The sequence below is a fragment of the Stigmatopora nigra genome, chromosome 21 (genome assembly GCF_051989575.1).
Source record: "Stigmatopora nigra isolate UIUO_SnigA chromosome 21, RoL_Snig_1.1, whole genome shotgun sequence".
In the NCBI taxonomy this organism is placed as follows: domain Eukaryota; kingdom Metazoa; phylum Chordata; class Actinopteri; order Syngnathiformes; family Syngnathidae; genus Stigmatopora; species Stigmatopora nigra.
In genome coordinates this window covers 8,313,726-8,327,034 of record NC_135528.1, presented here as the reverse complement: position 1 = coordinate 8,327,034, position 13,309 = coordinate 8,313,726, and the positions used below count along the sequence as shown (strand labels likewise).

Genomic DNA, 13,309 nt, shown 5'->3' with positions numbered 1-13,309 from the left:
CCGGCGTTTCCCGCCCTGGTCGGCCATCTGATCTCTTAATGATGTGTGAAGTCATTTTTTTTTTTTAAAGTTTTCGCCCACTCTCTAATCTTTGGTGCTTTAGTAGCCTGTACAGATGGAACATATTTTTTCTTTTTTGCAAACTTTATGCAAACTAAGCACTTTGGGAAATCTTTACCATCCTAGGAGAGACTTTCACTTGGTGTGGATTGCTAAATTCCCTAAAGATGCAACATGCATACATCAAAAAGGACTGCAAACAGCCTTGAGCTGACTACTACATGGAGCCAAGTATTTGAAATGAGGAAGGCTAATGCATAATATTACACAAACTGCAAAAAAAGCACTCACTATTCCAGAATTGGGAGATATTCCACTCTCTATTCCAGAATTGGGGGACATTTTAAAAATAAACTTGGGTATTTTACATGTGATGCTCCATATTTATCAATAGTATATGCTGATTAGCTAAATGTATAGATCTGTTTTAAAAAATATATAGATTTTTTTATGGAATATGTGATTCATGGTAGCATGTAATTCACTGCTTTATTGTACTAAACTAAAAAAAAAATGTGGTTGTGGTCATTTTGGGAAAGCCAAATTTGATAAAGGATTCATATTATTTTCATTTAAAAATGTTCATAGAGTTTCAAAAAGATGATAATTTAATCTTAAGTGTATTACTTGAGTTATAATTTGCCATTCAGTGGTTAAAACAAGTACTAAATGTACTCAGAAAGTATTTACATTTGGTGGAGCAGGATGTAAAATGTCCTCCCATTCCGGAATAACCCAAAAGGTATATTTATTCCAGAAATAAACTAATACTCAAGTATCAGAGAATTCATGATCAGAACGACAGGTTTCTCACAAATTAGAATGCAGGAGTCTTGATGGGAAATCCTAAAAAATCCTCCCGATAACAGACAAAGTGACAAACGTCCAGGCCAGTCTATTCTGGTTGTAATTAAACGGACGGCGAGCGCGTGACTGCGGCGTACTGTGTCACCCAGACACTTGCATTAGAATGAATGACAATCTTCCGGCCAATCACTTGGTGCCTTTATGGATCATTTGTCAAAGCCTAGGCTGTTAGACTGCCAACTTCTTGACATTTACCCACAAATCCCCATTTCTTACACACATGCAAACACGCCAATGAACGCTTGTTGACATTTTACAACTGCACATTTTTCTCTGCGAGGCGTTTTCTGATGAAGGACGGGGAGCCGGACGCCGTGCAACTTAAGACAGATTGATGTGTTCACGGCAGTGTAAGCAAAAAAAAAAAAAAAGACGGGTCCAATTGAAGCTTTAAGAAAAAAAATGAAGTAGCCATCTGCAACTAGCGTATTAGCGGTCGGCAGATGACAGAAAGGCTGAAGGGATTAAAAGGGACTTGGTGAACTTTAACGGGGTGTGAAATCAGACAGTAACGGGAATAAATAGCAGTACAGATTGTTTTGACATACGAGTCGTATAGGGAATTATTTGGCGGATTTTGAGTGAGGAATACTTGACAGTTCAAGATTTTCCCCCAAAGACTAGAAATGGTCAAGTTGGAAGGGTAGAAGATGAAGTCCCAGGTGGGATTGGACCCAGTAGATGGAGTAAGAATACACAGAAGTAGAAATTCTGGAAAAAAGGAGTATTCATAGGGCTATAGGGCCAGGATAGGTTTTCAGACTAATGAGGCCCAAGGGTTATTAGAAATTCAGTTAAAAAAAAGGTACTTTGGACATTGAAGAGGTTGAAATGGGAAAAGTTGTACTTGCAAAAACCACACCTGCTGCACAGATGTTGCAAATAGTTTGTCTCATTTGGGCGGAGACTCGTGAGAACGCCAATTACGGGAGCGTCTTTTTTTGGGGTGTTGATATCTTCATATGGGCCTTGCTAATTTCTATTTTGCCACTACCTGTGGGGTTTGTGTTACCGTGGAGACAAAGTATTTGGGAGGAAAAAATACTTTAAATCAAATCACAATGTGAAAGTGATCATATCTGATGTCAGGGTTTACTTTGTCAACAGTTTAAGAAAAAAGGTAAATGGGGCGTAGTCATTTTTAACACAAGAGCCAAAATTCCTTGGCGGCCATTGACGGCAATAGGAGTCCAATCTGCTTCTACCAGGAAATCATTTGCTAGAAGCCCTGGTCGTGATGTACAATTTACTGCTGAATTCTCATTGGGATTACATGCAGCAAGATGCATCAGTATGCACAAGTGCAAGCCACACACACACACACACACACACACACGTGTTGCCTGCGAAGCACTTTGCGACATGTTCTCTGATCCATGACAGAGTGAAGGAAGGGCTGAGAGGGGGGAAGGTGGGACTTGTAAGGGGAGAACTCGGCCATAGTTGCATACATTGCAACAACACTCATTGGGCAAAATTTTACCAAGGTTTTTTTTAATTGCAGAAAATTATTTTTTTGCACTGCATGACAGATTGAAATTGCATGGCATTATTGTTCAAATAAAAACCCATGAAATCCAGAATGTGCTAGATTACTGCATGTTTATCTTTTAAAAGCCTCCCAGGTACATTGGATTGGACGTCTATTGCAATCAATGACAGTTTTGATAAATAATATAGGGTTATTTTGGTATTAATTTGAATGTATAAGCCACTACTATATATATTCTCTTTGGTAACTTCATTGCAGTACTATAAAGACAAAAAACAATGAATATTATTGCTTAAATTCAATATACAGTTGAAAAAAAACATGTATACCCCCCAAAATCCTTACCATACAATATTGTCTTTAAATCTAGATTCTTTTAACCACACCCCTCATTTTTTTTATCCAATTTTAATTTAAAAAATGGATTTCATACCATGCCTTGGTATAAAATCCAACCTCATACACATAATGTACTTGTCTTTTGCACAAAAAGTGTAAAGCCCAACAGTTAGCGAATTCAAGGTGCTCTCACTGACCGCACAATTTATGCCGTGACTTTGTCATGATAAACAAAACAAAAAAAACTACCAAATACATATGTAAACAGGCAGACCCCTGGAGCAGCTGTTGTCCCCAGTGAGGACCATGTGCTATTAGCACGCAAATACACACACACAACACACATACACATGCCTCAACATGAACTAAAGGTGACACGGAAAACAAACATATGCTTGAAAAATATGAAGGTTACCAGAGCCAAAGTGGCAAGACATTTTTGGTGAGTATTTAGGCACCGGAATTCAAATATTGTGTCTTTTCATGACATCCGGATTTACAAACTGTTACATAGACACAGATGCAAGCTTGGGTTTTTCCGTCCTTTAGCCTGGCAAAGAATAATAATTTATGAAGGTGCTTAAGATGACAAGAGTTGTGAGTCATAAAAAAACATGAAACACCAATCATAATTTATTTAGCATTTTAGACGGGGGCACCAAGTCAATTTTGTTGGGTATTCATAACTTATCATTATAATGAAAACACACAATAGCTGTATGAAAAAAAATACATCTAAATACATTTTTCCTTCAATGTAACAATTGGAAGTACTTTCCATTTGATCATTTTAGAGGGTTTTTTTCTTGTTTTGGTTTGGATTTCTTTTTGGATTGTGACCAATCGTGGACTGGCAAAACACTAAAGAAGGATGTAATTTAAAAAATAAACCCGTAAATAACGACCACAGCCAATAAATACAAAACTGGCCTGAAAGGTGCTGATATATCGAGCGTCTAATTAAAGCTATTAACAATAAAAGTTTTCTCTTGTGAGAAAGCCAACCAATTAGCAAACAATCTGATGGCGTGACCGACTTTAAAGGATTATTCATTACTCGCCTTAAGCACAGGTAGATGTGCAAACTAAGTCTGCCACAAAAAAATAAAATAAAACAAAGAAAAAATACATTTATAGCTGGATCTAGCCGACCCATGTTGGTAAAAGCTGATGAATATTTCAGAGTTCAAGACGTCGACATTACTGAGGCTGAATTGCAACATGGCTAACACACACACACGCACTCATCTGTATTATTAATCTTCCATTTTCATGTTTTATAATGATATGTATTCTTAAGGAGTCCCTTGGAAAGGCAACTTTTTTTCTGATGAATTGTACTGGTCGTAGTAAATACTATATTTCAAGAACGTCAACGATTAAAAAGGGTATTAGAAGAGCTGCAGGACTACGTCAGGCGCCCATTCCATGGCCGTTTGGGCCACGGCGAACACGGCGGCCCCCAGCGTGGCCGACAGCCCCCAGACGGCCATCTTCAACATCCTGCTCCCCTTCCCCCACTGCTGGCCTCCGTCCTCGGGCAAAGCCACGTCCAAGCTCGAATGGCGAGCTGCGGCGGCGATCACAGAACAAGTGTGAGCGGGGGGGTCGTAGAGGAGTCGAAGTGGGAGGGAGGGTAGGGGATTTTCATGCTTGCAATTTTGCTATTTTGCCCAGGATTAGAGGGAATATTACCGTACCGAGGAGAGGAAGAGGGAGTCTCTAATTATTTTTTCATCCACAAAGGGGGCGCTCATTAACACTTCCCACGCTTGATTGAAGGTGAAGTTAAATTGGGGTACACACTTGGTGACCATCAGGCTGACTATGAGCAAGGCCTGATTAGCATACCTTTACAAGATTATCCTGAGTAATTATGCTGTGTCTAGGGCTATGTGGAGTCATTTCCTAGTTCTAGTAGGCAGAAAAGTGATCAAGTTTTCCCCTTAATTTTTGGTCATTCATCCCTACTTGAGAATATTGTTGTGGATGGAGTACAGGGATAATGACGTTATACTGTTTTGGCTTCCAGAATTACATGCTACAGAGTTTTAGCTTACTTTTTTTCGTAGTTTTAATTAACCGTCTTTTAAGCCGCTATGATTACCTCGTTTGGAAGTAGTCTTGGTGAGACGCTGCAGAACCGAATCCGGTCTCTGGTGGCGTGTCGTCAGATGAAAGGCCTTGAAGGTACTTATGGACAAACTGGGGTATAAAAAATGGAGTCTTTTTAGATTTTTGATGGAATTTATATAGCGAAAAAATACTAGGTGGTGCTGCTTACCTTTTCCGTGGGTGCAATGCCACTCGTTTTGCCAGCAAGGCAGGAGGGTAACATTGAAATAGGTCTTGCGACTGGCCAATTAGGATTTCGTATGGGAGATCCTGGGGAATTTTTGAGAGGAGTTGGTGTACGGAGGCCATGTCGCAATCTGTTTGCTTCACTTCTGTCCCTCTGTGCAACACGATCTGATGGCAAGAAACAAATCCTGGTCAAAAAGGGGCACATTTCAGCAGGCACTTGAAAAGGACAGGGTGAGAAGACGAAAGTTTAGTAGTAGTAGTAGTAGTGAGTAAATGAGGTAGGCTTACTGTAGCAGCGAGGTAGATGGGCATCATTGGGTGTGAAGCTAAGAAGAAGTCGTAGAGTCGTAGTGTAAGTTTGAACTCTGACAGAACATGTCCGTACCACGTGATGAGCCAGGACAGGGCAAAGATGGTTCCCACTTCAGATCTAATAAGGAATATTAAATAAAATATATAAGGTGGTTTCAAATAAAAATGTTTTGTTTTGGGGTTTGCGAGTTTTTCATGGAAAACGACATGATTTTTGGGGTTTCATGCAGCATTATCATTGTATGCCACTCACAACTCTGTACTGCGATGCCCTCCTGTGGACTAAGACGGTACTACACATGGTAAGTGTATGTACTACTATATAGGCTGACCATCTGTGCTCAGGTCTTGAGTGAACTCAACCTTCCACTAATGTCAGCTGTAATGGAAAGAAAACAGATGGCTTGATTTGTACCTGATCATAAAATCATGCAGTTCTTTGTCCACTTCTTCCAATAAAGGCATCAGGTAGTTTAAAATATGTTTGGTGCTGTCCATTGTTGGATCCATGAAATCTCTGGGAAGAGAACAGAATAGAACTAATGTAATGCAGTGGCAACAAAAAAATGTTGCATATGTGAAAATGTATTTTTAAAAATGCTTTTTTTTTTAATTCAGGTACACGAATTTGATAAATTCCACTGCTAATATTGTCTTTTTTGATCCTACCTGAGGTGATATTGGGATAAAGTGCGCAACATTGCAAGGGCCATACGCTCCCCGACAACCAACAGCAGTGTGACAGCCACATCGTGGTAGCCTTGGTAGTAGTTGAGCTGCGGGTTCGACCTCAGAACCTCCAGGATGATGTCCACAAGCTGTTCCTGGAGCACGGCTCGCTCGGTAGGAGGCATACCTGAAAGAGATGAGCTATTAATATACGCTGCTTTTTGTAGTAAAGTAAAAAAATATTGAGCAGACGCACCTTTTGGAAAGCGCTTCATAGATCTGCTGACATCCAGCATCACCTGGTTGTAGTCTTTGTGGTTCTCGCGTCCATCTTTACCTACAACGTATTTTGGATTATTCCCCACACATTCCTTTCATTGATACCTTATTTAAGTTTTGTACTAACCAGGTTTGTAAGGCAAATCATAGGCGTTGATATTGAGCAGTTTGGGCCACACTTTTCTTCGAATTTCATTTGTAAGAAGGCCTCCTCTAGTGGTTGTGGCTCTTCTCAGGGACTCAATGTCAACTGGGTCACTGTAGATTGAATTGGATATATGATGGAAATGTTATTTTATTTTGTATTTAATTTTTTAAAATAATTGGGTGTATTTTGATTCAAAATATATACACCATACCAATAAAATCAAACAAAGGTCTTTTCTGTCATCATACACAGCTGGGTATAACAAAATACCACATTGTTTTACCTGTTTAAGGCTTGGTGAATGTCAACCAACTTCGTTTGTTTCCCACAGTCCACTTCTGTGAATAGATTGATCACAATTAAATGGTTATGACAGCAATAAGTCGCTCGATCTATAAGGTTTGAGAAAGCATACTTATTAAGGAAATGTGTCTGTCGGTTTGATCGTGGCAAGCTGCCACGCGGACAAACATTTGCGATCGCGAATTAACGTATACATAAAGTAACATAACGCGACTGTAACCACACGTGCATCTAAATGAATGCGGAAAAAATAATAGTTTGACCTTCCTTGTTACTTACCTCTCGTGACAGGTACATTCGATCCATTTAGTTTCTTTCTCTTGAACTTTTTCATCCCTTTTTAAAATAATCGAAAGAAACAAATCGTTGTTCTGTCATAGACGCATACAAATATAACAGCTGTTTAAGATTTTTTAACGCCACTTCCACGAGCAACTTTTCCTCATGTCTGTTATTGTGACTGCTTACTATTAGTCAATCCCATTGGACAAAATTAACACGTGGCTACAAGAGTGAATGTGGTTGGACACGTCAAGCAAACCTGTTTGTAGTTTTCCAAGTTATGTGGGCATTTTTAAATGTTTTGGATAAATTAGAAGCTTGCAATGTTTATAAATGTATAGTAAGAATTCGTAAGTATGATAATATATTATTTTGGACATACCATAAAACGGTTAGCCTGGTTGTATTTGTAGCACTCATATTTCAGGATTTACTGACACATAGTGGTGATTCGACGAACTGCAGCTAAATCAATGTGAAAAGAAGTATAAAAAAATACATGTTTAGCATTTACATTGCTAATGCTGAACAGTAGTGTTTATTATTATTTAGATGACCATGAAGAAGTGTAACCCACTTTCTAAATAAAGTAAAATGGGAATCTCATGTTGACATCTGGCAACCCATTGGCTAATTGCCCCATGAGCTTGATAGCGAAGGTAAAAAGCACGCCTTCATGCTTCTGCGCGTACACTTTTTCTGGAGACTTGGTGCTTTTAACCGCGTGACTCGTGTGCTGCGTTGGGCTCCGACAAGCCAAGGGCATCGTTGGCATGTCCGGGCGGATGAACACGGCGTGAACCGGGATGAGTGACCGAGCCGAGGTGGTGAGAGGGCCCGCAGCCCGGCAAAGGAGAACGACTATTATTGGGGGTGTGAAGCAGCAAGCCAACGGAGGCAAGTCGCACACGAGCTCTGCTGGGGACAAATCACTGCCCTATCCTGTCGGGAAGAAGACGGAGGGAACGACCAAGCGTCCTAATAACAATGACGGGAAAGCGGTTGCAGAACTGGGTCAGCAATCGACCCATAAACACAGCACGCCAGGAAGTCCATTGGACGAAATCGGCGAGGGGCTCAGGTAACCTTTTACTGACACCACCTAAACATCGGTCTTTTCTACATTCATAACTCGCTTAGTTATTGGCAAATGCTATCTCTATTATTATTATAAGTCGTAGTATTGAAACTAGTTGTGTAGCTATAGTTGTCTTTGCAATTCAGTTTATGGTGTAATTTGGGTTGAAGAAAAAACTGGGGTGCCTGAACGCCGCAGGGACAGGTGTGTAACCTGGTTGTCATAAACCTTAAATGACCCTTAATGGAAATTAAAAAAAAAAAAAAAAAACTAAATCATGCTCATTGATAATATAAACTTTACTATATTATAAGAATTGCATTCTACCATCTTGTTGCATTTTAAAATCTCATGTTGGGTCACAATAGCAATGAATGGTATGCAATTTCCAATAGGCAAACATAATGTGTGTTGCAAAATAACATTTTTGGTTGATTTATCATACAGAATTACACAATAAAAGCCTCAGGTTTGCACAATCCTACTGTTTCTGAATGCAACCCAATCTACCAATCCTTTATCTTAGATTAAGTTGTTGTTTTTGCTTGAGTGTTTTTAATATTTTGACCTATTTTTTTATATTCCAGCTGCCATGTCCTACAGGAGTCCCTACTTAGCTCTGCCAGCGGTTACAGTAACTACAGAGGAATTCTCAACTGGTGTGTTGTCATGCTGGTAAGTTTAATATAACATTTCCCTAAGGAGGTTAGCCATTCAAATTGTTGCCATCATATAACCAAATTAACATGTCAAAGCTAACTTATTTATATACACCGGTGTGTTCTCATCTTTCCATCTGCAATATCCGAATCCTAAAAATAAGACACTGATTCTATTAATAGAGTGACAATTCCATTCTTGAGTCTTTTGTCGAGAGATTCTTTCAAAAGGAAAAATGTTGACTTCATGTTTTTGAGAATACTCAAGAGGATCAAATCCATTCCAGACTTGCTACACCACTATTTCAAAATTTCACAGCCGTCCAAAATGATGACACAATGACCTTTGCTGTCCTTACTAAAGGTTACTAAAGCATTGGTCAGACAATACTTCGACATTACAGCAATACCAGTTGCAACACAGCTTGCTAAAGTCAAAACTTACATTTAAAACATGTTTTTTTTTATAACTAGCAATGACATGCTAACACACCTACGGCACTTATTGGTTGAAAAATAAGCACCCTCATAAACATTTATCAGATGCACCTCGACCTTTTTCCTGATCATAAAAAAAACCCACACCTCAATAACGGCTGTCAAAATATCATACAAAGAATATTTTTTATGCTCTTAGGTGCTGAGTAATGCACGCCTCTTCCTGGAGAATATAATTAAGTGAGTTTCATATTTTTTTTTATATGATACTTTCAATATGATGACTTAAAACTCTCTTCTCTAGATATGGTATCCTAGTAGACCCAATACAGGTGGTGTCTCTCTTCTTAAAGGACCCTTATAGCTGGCCAGCTGCCTGCCTCATTATTGGTATGACACTTTTCTATCATTATCTGTTGGGTTTTTGAGTTATGTTCAAAAGTTGTTTTGAGTAAGAGTCCTTGTCTGAAGTCCATACATTTGTTTTGAGCAAGAGCTGACCTGGTCATAAACTGACGTATTCCTACCAAAGTTCACGTGTTTTTTTCTTCTTCGTTTTTCCCAGCATCCAATGTGTTCATTTTGGTGGCTTTATATACGGAGAGACGTCTAGCTTTGGTGAGACCCTCCACATCTGACAGTTTTAAGAGCAATGAGTTAATATTTTAGTTTTTTGTGTTTTCAAGGGAACTGTGTCTGAAAGCACTGGCTTGATTCTGCACATATTCAACTTGGCATTTTTACTGATTGTTCCCTCTGCAACTGTTCTTGCGGTGACTTCTATCACCCCTGGTATGTAAATTAATATTATATCTTTATGGAAAAGCACATTCTAAGGAAGTTTTTATCTTTCAGTGGGAGGTATTCTCTCATTGGGCATTCACACAGTGCTGTTCCTCAAGCTGTACTCTTACCAGGACACCAACAGGTGGTGCCGTGAGATTAGACAAGCCAAAGCCAAAAAACTGACACGTTCCTACTCATGTTAGTACAAATTTTACGATTTTTTTCCCATTTTTTTTTAGACAACTATGCTTTAAAACAATACTTCTGTGATTCCCAGGCCCATCTGTGGCTCAATCCAATGGATCAGCAGTACACAGCCATGTGTCCTACCCAGGCAATCTCACACACAGAGGTGAAAACATCCTTTTTTGTCGTCGTTTGGAATACTTTTTATGCACAATTTTTTTTTTTTGTCTTTAGACATGTACTACTTTGTGTTTGCACCGACACTCTGCTACCAGCTCAACTTCCCACGCTCTCCTCGGATACGAAAGCGCTTCCTCCTCAGGAGGCTCTTTGAAATGGTGACATTTGAAATGTTACAATAAACAAAAAGTCCTATTTTGACTCAGAATTATGACTGTCTTTCCCCATTATAGCTATTTTTCATGCAACTGTTGGTGGGACTAATACAGCAGGTATTTCTTCTAACATTCAAACATTAAATATATACAAATCACTATCAACATAATCCTTTTTCTGTCTTATAGTGGATGGTTCCCACAATCCAGAACTCAATGAAGCCATTCCAGGTGGGGATGAAGTACTAATAAGTAACAGTTAAAAGGTGCGGTATGGCTTTTGAGTGACATTTGTTTGTCTCACTCAGGAAATGAACTTCTCTCGAATGGTGGAGCGTTTGCTTAAGTTGGCGGTGAGTCTCGCAGTTTTTAGATGGTGTGAATGTGGTGGCAGCTGGGAACAGCTTGTGAGTGTCAAAGTATGTTTTTAGGCCACGCCAAAGGAAAAAAAATGTACAAAACATTGTATTTGAAGGGCATGCCAGACAATGTTTGTGTCCATTTTTAATGAGTGTTAGGATGTGTTGTGACACAACGGAAACGGTCTAATGTGTAACACCAACGCCACGTGACTTCCACATTGTGTTCAAAAACACGTCAGAGATCACAATTCCGACACAAGGGTGTCAAACTCTGGTCCGCGGGCCACATTTGTGCCAACTAGATCTTACGTGGACTAGCTAGTTTTAATTTGGGTGTGATGTAATTAACTGAAGATATTTTTTACCTTGTCTGCAGGTGCCCAACCATTTAATCTGGTTAATCTTCTTCTATTGGTTCTTCCACTCGTCGATGAATTTCGTGGCTGAGCTGCTGCAATTCGGGGACAGGGAGTTCTACAGGGACTGGTGGTAATGGCAACAACAAAAATGGCTGATGTTAGCATAATGTAGACAGAAGTGCGGATAAACACTTTTTTTATGATGCAGGAACTCTGAGAGCGTCACCTACTTCTGGGCTAATTGGAATATCCCAGTTCACAAGTGGTGCCTAAGGTGAGCAAGACCACATTAGGGAACTTGATACACTTATTTTACGTTTTTTTGTTGTTTTCTAGGCATTTCTACAAGCCCATGTTAAGGAAAGGGGTCAACAAGCTAGTGGCCCAAAGTGCTGTTTTCCTGTTGTCTGCCTTTTTCCATGAGGTAAATTACGAAAAATAATAATAATAATTTATCATATTAACCCGTCTTTTTGGTTTTCCCCAGTATTTGGTGAGCGTCCCTCTAAAAATGTTCCGACTATGGGCTTTTATGGGCATGATGGCTCAGGTAAAATAAAAATGTAAATAATGCATACCGATGTGATTTTTCTTTTAAAATATCCCAATTTTTTGGCAGGTTCCTCTCGCTTGGTTCGTGGGTCGCTTCCTAAACGGTATCTATGGCAACGCAGCCGTATGGATGTCGCTCATTATTGGCCAACCGGTGGCTGTGCTGATGTACGTGCATGACTACTATATCCTGCACTACAGTACGTAAAGTAAATGGACATAACTGACCCCTATTTTTTTCAAATGAGTGGCCAAAGATGGAGGACATGAAGCAAAAAGGTTTTTCTCAACTATCAATGCAAGGTTCAAAGTCAATTGTGTAATAATAACATGACTTCTGTGTGTATGTTTTGCTGCCTTTCTAGTTTTGTTTTTCATCTCTGCAATAACATGCCATCCTTTTTGTTTTATTAGTTTTTCCGCGGTGGTTGGATAACCAGCGATAGCTTTAGCACTTTAAAGAGATGCATGCTCTCACCTTGAACTCGATTTTGGAAAAAAAAACTGTTATTTTTGTTTGTTTTTTGCCCTTACTTAAAACAATTAAACCAATGTTTCCCAACAGTTAAACCAAAGCATATATTAGTAATCAGAAGTGTTCTGGCATTGATAAATTAACATTATTTGTCCTAAATAGATTATTTTGGTACTGGTAGGGACTCTCTGAACTAAATTGTTTTAAAGGTTGTTTGCTTTTGGATCCAAAATATAATTAAAAACATTTCAGGGAACTTGGTGTGAAGAAATCATGATACAGCAGGGCTGGTAATTATGTCTAATAAATGAACAGAAAGTGCCTGTTTATTTTACAGTTGAAAAGAGGCCAAATAATTTGTACATTTGGTTCACAAATTGAGCTTTAATAGCCATTTGTGAAATGTATTTCATGAAATATGCACGGAAAGATGTAGCTTGTTTAACTGCCTTTTAAAAACCTTGTCAGTTGAATGTTTTGTGTGTTCCATCAATAAATTAAAATGAAATGTTTTGGTAATGTAAAGAATTGTCCTTTGTTTCATTTTATGCATCAAGAAGCCTTTAAAGTTTTTATTTTCACTGAATAAATGTAATATATTTGCAACTTTCATTTTGTCTAGTAGTATAGTATATGGTATTTGTATAGTTAAGAATGACGTCATGTTCATTTGAGCGTTCTGGGAATGTCAAGACAACACTTGACTAAATAAGTACTACATCCGGGTTTGTCCAAAAATTAATTTTTTTCCAATCATAAAACGGATTTATTCAAAGATTTGTTTATTTGGGGCGTGTAGCCTTTTTTTAGGTCAATGTCATGATTATTAGTAGTAAAACTACATTTGTGAAATAGAAAGCACAATTTTCCTTTAAAACTGTTCAACTAATTGGCTACCATTGACGATGAGACATGTCCAATAATGTAGGCTCTTTTCACCCTTTGAATATAGAGCGCACATACATTCTATTTGAACTGAAGGTAATTTAAAGGCGTTTTAGCGTGTTGAATGGGGACATCTTAT

At 38.7% G+C, this 13,309-nt stretch overlaps 2 protein-coding genes across 5 annotated transcripts in view; one reads left to right on the top strand and one right to left on the bottom strand.

The window, feature by feature from the left end:
* Positions 1 to 13,309, bottom strand: part of LOC144214928 (TBC1 domain family member 20) — a 31,529-nt gene that overhangs the window by 17,691 nt on the left and 529 nt on the right. For 2 of the 4 annotated variants that reach the window (XM_077743669.1, XM_077743668.1), the window contains exons 2-10: positions 11,265 to 11,382; positions 6,754 to 6,808; positions 6,450 to 6,580; positions 6,300 to 6,380; positions 6,044 to 6,230; positions 5,790 to 5,891; positions 5,351 to 5,492; positions 5,043 to 5,227; positions 4,866 to 4,963 (exon numbers count right to left, since the gene is read on the bottom strand). In XM_077743669.1, the coding sequence (XP_077599795.1) occupies positions 4,866 to 4,963; positions 5,043 to 5,227; positions 5,351 to 5,492; positions 5,790 to 5,891; positions 6,044 to 6,230; positions 6,300 to 6,339 (754 nt within the window). In that variant the 5' untranslated portion in view covers positions 6,340 to 6,380; positions 6,450 to 6,580; positions 6,754 to 6,808; positions 11,265 to 11,382. Of the gene's footprint in view, positions 1 to 3,378; positions 4,329 to 4,865; positions 4,964 to 5,042; positions 5,228 to 5,350; positions 5,493 to 5,789; positions 5,892 to 6,043; positions 6,231 to 6,299; positions 6,381 to 6,449; positions 6,581 to 6,753; positions 6,809 to 7,052; positions 7,274 to 11,264; positions 11,383 to 13,309 lie in introns of those variants that run through there. The other 2 variants (XM_077743667.1, XM_077743666.1) reach the window with 2 other exon arrangements.
* dgat1a (diacylglycerol O-acyltransferase 1a) lies at positions 7,674 to 12,891 on the top strand. The gene is made up of 17 exons (XM_077743672.1): positions 7,674 to 8,136; positions 8,721 to 8,808; positions 9,430 to 9,470; positions 9,535 to 9,620; positions 9,796 to 9,848; positions 9,917 to 10,022; positions 10,086 to 10,214; positions 10,294 to 10,368; positions 10,437 to 10,540; positions 10,616 to 10,654; positions 10,727 to 10,768; positions 10,846 to 10,890; positions 11,276 to 11,388; positions 11,467 to 11,532; positions 11,595 to 11,682; positions 11,746 to 11,808; positions 11,878 to 12,891. Exons 1-17 carry the CDS (start codon positions 7,862 to 7,864, stop codon positions 12,016 to 12,018), a joined length of 1,554 nt encoding a protein of 517 aa, XP_077599798.1. The 5' UTR covers positions 7,674 to 7,861; the 3' UTR covers positions 12,019 to 12,891.

Coding starts and splice junctions, on each gene's coding strand:
- dgat1a (XM_077743672.1), top strand. CDS start 7,862: ATGAGTGACCGAGCCGAGGTGGTGAGAGGGCCCGCAGCCCGGCAAAGG. Junction 9,471..9,534: donor TTCCTGGAGAATATAATTAA/GTGAGTTTCATA, acceptor TCTCTTCTCTAG/ATATGGTATCCTAGTAGACC. Junction 10,769..10,845: donor ACTCAATGAAGCCATTCCAG/GTGGGGATGAAG, acceptor TGTCTCACTCAG/GAAATGAACTTCTCTCGAAT.